Here is an 8,279-nt window from a genome sequence, read left to right as displayed (position 1 = left end):
TAAGGTGTACTTCTCTCTCTCTCTCTCTCTCTCTCTCTCTCTCTCTCTCTCTCTCTCTCTCTCTCTCTCTCTCTCTCTCTCTCTCTCTCTCTTATTGACAGATACAAGGGAAAATTTGGGTGATGGTCCTGTCGTAGAATTGTTATTTAAAAGTGTTATTGTCCTTTTTCTTCCGATCTAACAGCATCTCTGTGTTCTCGCTGTCTTTTTGCCAAATTCCGCAGACAACCCGGAGATATGTCTGACACTTGCCGGGTGCCATATCGTATTTTTACACGGATACAGGTGGCGGTTTGGGAGAGCCGTGAAACACTTTCCTAAGCGGGTTTTCAGAAGATTCTACAGATCATCATCTTCTTCTTCTTCGTTTAACGTGCTTTTTCCCATTTTCCATATGGGGTATAAGCAACCCGGAGTAATGTCTGACACTTGCCGGGTGCCACATTGTATATTTACACGGATACAGATGGCGGTTTGGGAGAGAAAGTATCCTTAGCGGAAAGAAGTCACTGAAGTTTTAAAAAGAGGGAAATGGAAACTTCAGGAAACAAAATGACGCCCTTCGGGAGAGCTCGGAATATTTTTGCAAAGTAGCGGTCTTATTGGGTCACGGTATAAGCTCACAGCAACTTATTTTCAGCGCAACAATTTCCGTAAATTTCTTTTTTAACGACCAAGGAAAACTGGAAGGTGCTTGCATAAGGGTAGGAGTTAGGTGTTTCATAATGTTTCGTATAATATTCCGTTATCCTTGCCTTTGGGATATCACAGTCTCTCTCTCTCTCTCTCTCTCTCACTATGAGTCATGGAAACGCATATATTTACCATTAACGAAAGCTCTAAGGCTCACGTTTTCATCTCTAACCAGTTGCTTTGGTAGATGTAAGTTATATAAAAAAAAATGGCCACCATGTACAGTATATGTAATTTTCCCTCAGTTGCCCCCTTGGTAAATCTTCCCCTTCCAGTGTTGCTTCATCTTGCTGGCTGTTGCAAGTTCTTGCTCTGCTTCAGTGGCTTTTGCGTAATTTCGTCATTAGTGCTTCATCTGATATTCGTCGTCCTATATTTGGAGACGGAATCTTTCTAATCTGTTCTTCATGGTGGTGTAGAAATCTGGACCTAATCATAGTTTCTCATCGTTGATGACCCAAGCCTTTGGGCCGACAGAATGCTTGAATTAATCAGTCCGTCGAGATTCCGTTCCCAGTGCATTGCGTTATGCCTTTTGCTTTTCGTCTGTTCGTTTTAGTCTCGTCCTGCCTGGCTGGCCAACTTCTTTAACTGTTATGGCTGCAATTTTCACCTCTTACGGATAAATCCTTTGGGTGTACTTTATTAGGCTAGAAATGAGACTTGGTGGCTCACTACTACTACTACTACTACTACTACTACTACTACTACTACTACTACTACTACTACTACTACTACTACTACTAATAATAATAATAATATAATATATTAATAATAATGAGAGTATATTAATATATTAGTATATTAATATATTAATATATTAATATATTAATATATTAATATATTAATATATTAATATATTAATAATAATGAGAGTATTAATAATAATGAGAGTATCCTAGAATGCAAACTATTGCCAAGACTTAACAGTCCCATTCCCCAATTCTCATCCCCCCCACCCCCTAGCTCCCAATACACCCTCCCAAAAGATGTCCCTAAATTTGGTTAATTAAAAAAATTATACATTGCTTTATTCTTAATCCCTTTAGCAATCAGACAAAAGCAGAAGAGCAGACCTAATCAGTAGCCTGACTTCTTTTTTGGGAGGCATACGAATCACCCTGTTTTCTTATGACTGATTCTAATCAAAAAGTCCTTCGATAGAAGGCATCGTGCTTACCCCATATGAAAAATGGGAAAAAGCACGTTAAACGAAGAAGAAGAAGAAGAAGAAGAAGAAGAAGAAGAAGAAGAAGAAGAAGAAGAAGAAGAAGAAGAAGAAGACGTATTGGCACAATGTATACAGCCGAGGCGGAAGATTTCTTGCAGGACACCTTGTTTCAAAGCAACGTTTTTAAAATGTAATAATGCGCCTTTAAAATGGAAGTGTTCACGATTATGTTTTTGAGGTACTGTGAGCAATAAAGATAGGGTTGCCTGGTGTAAAATATCTCATTAATTTTTTTTTGGGGGGGGGTGTTAAAGTATGTTTGCTTTGTGTGTTATTGGTATGGTTTACATTTTGTCTTAATTCTGCTTTATCTTTATCTTTATTTTATATATATATATAATATATATATATATATATATATATAATATATATATATATATATATATATATATATATATATATATATATATATATATATATATATATATGTCTGTGTGTGTGACTGTCAAATATTTTCTGTTAAAACAGAATTCCACTATTTGCCTGAGGAGAGAGACAGTTTGGTCTCCGAAATATAGCCTTTATTTTCCACACTTTGGCGTTTCTATGGGCTCCTTACATTTGATGATATATATATATATATATATATATATATATATATATATATATATATATATATATATATATATATATAAAAACTGATAGATGCAACTCATTTTATGAAGATTCTTAAAATACTGTCTTCAACGAATGCATTTCTTTTTGTAACAAATGTATGTTGATAGTATTTGTTTAAGTTCTTTCAATATAAAGTATATTTTCAAGTCGACTAACGAACTGCGAAACGTGCAGTATTTTAAGGGTGATGTTATTTGGAGTTTGCAGGTCAACTAACCCCTACATTTTGTCGTCCATTTTTGCCCTCGTTTAAAAGCTGGCTTTGGGCTGCACAGTGAAAGTAAGTTTTCACACTGGCCTTTCTAATCTCCCAAAATACTCTCTAGTTTTTATTCGATTGTCTTTCAGTCTTACATTTATCTGGCCTCCCCCCTCCTCTTGGGAACCTTTGGAAGCATTTATTCAATGCTTCTAACTCCAGAGATCTTGAAGGCTGTTGACAGGCGTGAGCTTAAAACAATGACAGTCAGACGACTTCTTTCTGTAAAAACATTTATTAAGAATATTTTTTTTTGATGATGCGGATTCTGCACATGTTCCTGTGGGATTTGCACCCATTCTCAGATTGTTATCTTGAGGGACTCTCTATCTAGACGCCAACTCCTATTTAGAGTTGAATCAGTGGCTTTTAATCTAACCACTGACCTCCCTTGTAAGGCAGCTTTGGTTCGCTTCGTCCTCGTTTTGAGAGGTTCTTTGCTTCGTCCTTGAATACCTTGTAAGGTGTTGGTAAATCTCTCAGCTTTCCTCTTTGCTTCCAAAATCATTTAACTAAATCCATTTTGAAAAGGCTGGGTTGCTGTCACATTTTTTTGTGCAATGTTTGTGCTGGATTTCGTCAGCAGTGCCTCCCGAAACACACTCATCAACAAGAATGTCATATCTACCACGTGGACTGACAACAAAATGGTTGGCCTCTTTATGGTACGAGAGCTTCCTGACTGGCATGTGGCGGCTATAAACAGTAGTTATACGTCTAAACTGTTGTATAATTCTAGAGGTTACAATATTTTCTAGAAGGGAGATTAATGTCCAAGTACTTTAGTTCGTAATTTGGGTTGTCATAGTTTTTTTTTATTATATGGGGTCATCATTAGAATCTTGGAATTTGAAGTCATTATATTCAGCACTGTTGAGTTTATGGTGCTGATTTAGTAGCTGTGCCTGTAACCTAGATTCCTGATTTTATGAGTTTATTGTTATTACTGTAATCCACACTTCTTTGTGCTTTTAAACCCTTGGGCTTGCAACCTGGAAGTACATTTGACCACTTTGTAAAGACAGATGAAATATCTCAGGTCTGGATTTCAGTCTTATTTCATGGTCTGGTACCCTTTCTTGATTCCTCAGAAAAGTGTTACTTTTTCTTAATTCCTCAGAAAAGTGTTACATTTTCTTAATTCCTCAGAAAAGTGATCCTTTTTCTTAATTCCTCAGAAAAGTGTTACTTTTTCTTAATTCCTCAGAAGAGTGATACCTTTTCTTAATTCCTCGGAATCTTCAGAAAAGTGTTACTTTTTCTTAATTCCTCAGGAAAGTGTTACTTTTTCTTAATTCCTTAGAAAAGTGTTACTTTTTCTTAATTCCTCAGAAAAGTGTTACTTTTCTTAATTCCTCAGAAAAGTGATACCTTTTATTAATTCCTCAGAAAAGTGTTACTTTTTCTTAATTCCTCAGAAAAGTGTTACTTTTTCTTAATTCCTCAGGAAAGTGATCCTTGTTCTAAATTCCTCGGAAAAGTGTGACTTTTTCTTAAATCCTCAGAAAAGTGATACTTTTTCTTAATTCCTCAGAAAAGTGATACTTTTTCTTAATTCCTCAGAAAAGTTATACCTTTTCTTAAATCCTCAGAAAAGTGTCAGGCTAATACCACACTCAGAGATGAGTATCATAAGGTGCCTGTGTCATTCGAATAAAATTGTTTAATGAGTCGGAAGATTTGTGAAGTCTACGCAAGATGACATATGGTGGACGCGAGAAGTCCTCTTGTGGAATCCTAGCCAGTGGATGGGGTCGGTCTGACCTTGCGTCCTCAAAATGTATTAGTTGTTTCAGGAAGTATCCAGTGGCCCTGGAAATGGTTTACCTCTTGTCAGGATAGACAATCTTCGATCCTTTCTAGTTACGGCTGTAACAAGTCAACTTTGTATATATAGAGAGAGAGAGAGAGAGAGAGAGAGAGAGAGAGAGAGAGAGAGAGAGAGAGAGAGAGAGAGAGATCAAGAATTCAGGAATTCAAATATTCATTTCCAATTTATACTGGTTGTTCACATACAGTTTTACAATATTTACAACAGCTGATTTTCAGAGAGAGAGAGAGAGAGAGAGAGAGAGAGAGAGAGAGATCAAGAATTCAGGAATTCAAATATTCATTTCAATTTATACTGGTTGTTCACATACAGTTTTACAATATTTACAACAGCTGATTTTCAGAGAGAGAGAGAGAGAGAGAGAGAGAGAGAGAGAGAGAGAGAGAGAGAGAGAGAGAGAGAGAGAGAGAGAGAGAGAGAGATATCAAAATTCAGGAATTCAAATATTCATTTACAATATTTACAACAGCAGATTTTCACAGAGAGAGAGAGAGAGAGAGAGAGAGAGAGAGAGAGAGAGAGAGAGAGAGAGAGAGAGAGCATTCAAGAATTTAAATCTATTTCCAATTTACACTGGTTATATACATACAATTTTACAATATTTGCAACAGCAGACTTTCACACACACACACACAGAGAGAGAGAGAGAGAGAGCAATCAAGCAAAAATCTTTTTCCAATTTACATTGGTTATTTAAATATAATTTTACAATATTTACAACAACAGATTTTCACACAGAGAGAGAGAGAGAGAGAGAGAGAGAGAGAGAGAGAGAGAGAGAGAGAGAGAGAGAGAGAGAGAGAGAAAGAGCGAGCAAGCACGCGGTGGACAACAGATCAAGTGACACATTTGCATACATTAGTGAACGATGACTTTCTATCAATTTGGGGTCTAGTTAGCATCTTCGCCCGCTAATGCATTGGCGATCTGTTATTCAGATGGATGAACTCTTTAGCAGCGACTGTTTGGCGTGCCGATCTCGTTGCTCCCACGAAGAGGGTTGCAGTCTTTGAGGAGATCTATTTTTAGTTTAAATGCAAATCATGTATATGTATTTACTCATAATATATATATATATATATATATATATATATATATATATATATATATATATATATATATATATATATATATATATATAAAAAAGTACGTGTGTCTGTCAACATTTTTACCACGAGAATATTGCGCCAAAATTAAGATGGTGACGAAATTTATTAGCCATTGTGCATTGTTTAAACCTTGATATTTCAAAAGCAATCGCTTCCCTTTATCAAGTCCTTGTCCTATCGACAACGCCTTGTTGATAAATTCATTGCAAGTTGAATTTCCCCGTCATCTTAGAAATGATAAAAAAATGACTTTTTTTTTCCATGGTCAACCATCGGAGGCGTCATAGTAATTCCTACCGAAGTGGTGTTACTTAACGAAGTGGAAAGAGATTATGTTTTTACCCATGTGTAGGGTGTACCACCATTATATCTCAAGAACGGCTGAACAAACTTGAATGGCATTTGTTGAAAGCAATGACAGGAGTTCCCCCTCTATATGTTTAATATTTGGATAGATGAAGATAAGTATACCTCAGTTTAACCAGACCACTGAGCTGATTGACAGCTCTCCTAGAGAGGGCTGGCCCGAAGGATTAGACTTATTTTACGTGGCTAAGAACCAATTGGTTACCTAGCAGTGGGACCTACAGCTTATTGTGGGAATCCGAACCACATTACAACGAGAAATGAATTTCTGTCACCAGAAATAAACTTCTCTAATTCTTCACTGGCCGGTCGGAGAATCGAACGCGGGCCCAGCAGAGTGCTAGCCGAGAACGATACCAACCCGTCCAATGAGGAACGATAGATGAAGATATGGCGTCTATTCACCGTGGTAACAATTTCGTTGTTCATATCTCCGACCTCTGAACAAATTACACACGTAAGCGAATTCAGTTAATAATTACCTTCTCTGGCGAAGGCTGATGGTAATTACGTCTGTTTCTCTCACCCTCCGAGAACCGACAGGCTTCTGGAAGTAAAAACTCGCATTATTATAGGATTGAATTGGCGTCAGCTATTCATGTTCATTTTTACGTGCAAGCAATGCCTGGATTGATGCCTCAACTGTGATATTTATTGATGAGTTTTCGTATGTAATATCGGCCATTCCTTATTGTCTGTTTGGTCGTAGAGTTAGTGAGACTAGTAAATTTGAGAACGTTGATTTTTGAAGTAAAATAGGACTCTTTTTCCCTTCGTCTCTTACTGATAAATCTTCACCTCTCAACTTTTTTTGCCGCTGCTTTAGATGTTATATGCTTTACTTTATGTTTTCATTAAGGTTCATAAACTTCAAGATGCATAGCTTTGATGCGCACTTTTCATCTAAAAACCTGTGGTCAAACACCCGCCCACTTTCTCAGTATTTTCATGACTGGAGAGAAATTACTCAGTAACAAAATGGTCATCATTGTTCATTTCTGTTAATTATATTTTAAATACCTCCAGTTAATTTTTATCTTTTGTGTAAGGTCCTTTGAATATCAAATTAGCATGGAGGCATAGAAAGGACATTGCCTTTTGAAGACTGTTTTGGACATTCTCCGATAGCCACCTCAGGTCTTGAGTCTCAAAATAAAGGCGTCGTATTATTGGAACGTCCCTAATGCGCATGAGCAGATGTTCCAGATCCGGAGGACCTCATTAATGTTTGAATACTTGAACTGAGATTATCAAGTCCACGCAAGCACGCACGCACGCACCTATCTATCTATCTATCTATCTATCTATCTATCTATCTATCTATCTATCTATCTGTCTGTCTGTCTGTCTATATGTATGTAAATATACATTACTTATAGTTATTCTAATGTTCGTTAGACAAGGTCATATGTACACATGTAGTATATATATACACATATATATATATATATATGTATATTTGTGTGTATTTGTATGTATATATATATTGTCTATATGTATATGAATGTATGCATGTATATATATATATATATATATATATATATATATATATATATATATATATATGTAGAGAGAGAGAGAGAGAGAGAGAGAGAGAGAGAGAGCTAGTTCTAATGAACAGCAGAATAAACACTATTTCTTCTTACATATGGAGCAAGGAGGAAGGTCATGGGAGCCTCAGGAACCATATGGTGAGCTGTGCCACAGAGAGAGAGAGAGAGAGAGAGAGAGAGAGAGAGAGAGAGAGAGAGAGAGAGAGAGAGAGAGAGAGAGAGGAGGGAGGGAAAACAGCGCAGGTGTGCAGTGACCCAAAGTCTACCGTAATGTTGCCTATAATTAATTCATAGCTCGGCTCGGAAGGCCATCCCACAAACAGTTATATATACAAAGGCACCTACACACGGGAAAGTTTACATATATAGGCGTTTACCCATTTCTCTACGTGAACCCACAGTCACCTTTTTTATTTTTTAAGTTCCAGCATCTTATTTCTTTTACGTTTTTCTGTGGCTCTTAATTCTTTTTTAAAAGTATTAACTACAAGAATACGGCCACATTGTTTTTTTTTAATCCCCAGCATCGTATTTCTCCTACGTGTTTCTGTGGCTCTTAATTTTTTTTAACAGTATTAACTACAAAAGAATACTGCGTGGAATGTTGATATCTTCCATT

General features: G+C 36.6%; 1 protein-coding gene across 1 annotated transcript in view; it reads left to right on the top strand.

The window, feature by feature from the left end:
* The first annotated feature begins 1,885 nt into the window (after nucleotides 1-1,885).
* LOC136832902 (glutamic acid-rich protein-like) overlaps nucleotides 1,886-8,279 on the top strand; it is a 39,858-nt gene continuing 33,464 nt past the window's right edge. The window contains exon 1 of the mRNA XM_067094558.1: nucleotides 1,886-1,978. Coding sequence (XP_066950659.1) covers nucleotides 1,886-1,978 — 93 coding nt within the window. The remainder of the gene's footprint in view (nucleotides 1,979-8,279) is intronic.

Source organism: Macrobrachium rosenbergii, chromosome 50 (genome assembly GCF_040412425.1).
Source record: "Macrobrachium rosenbergii isolate ZJJX-2024 chromosome 50, ASM4041242v1, whole genome shotgun sequence".
NCBI classification, from domain to species: domain Eukaryota; kingdom Metazoa; phylum Arthropoda; class Malacostraca; order Decapoda; family Palaemonidae; genus Macrobrachium; species Macrobrachium rosenbergii.
The sequence above is the reverse complement of the archived record's forward strand: the minus strand, read 5'-3'. Positions and strand labels throughout refer to the sequence as shown.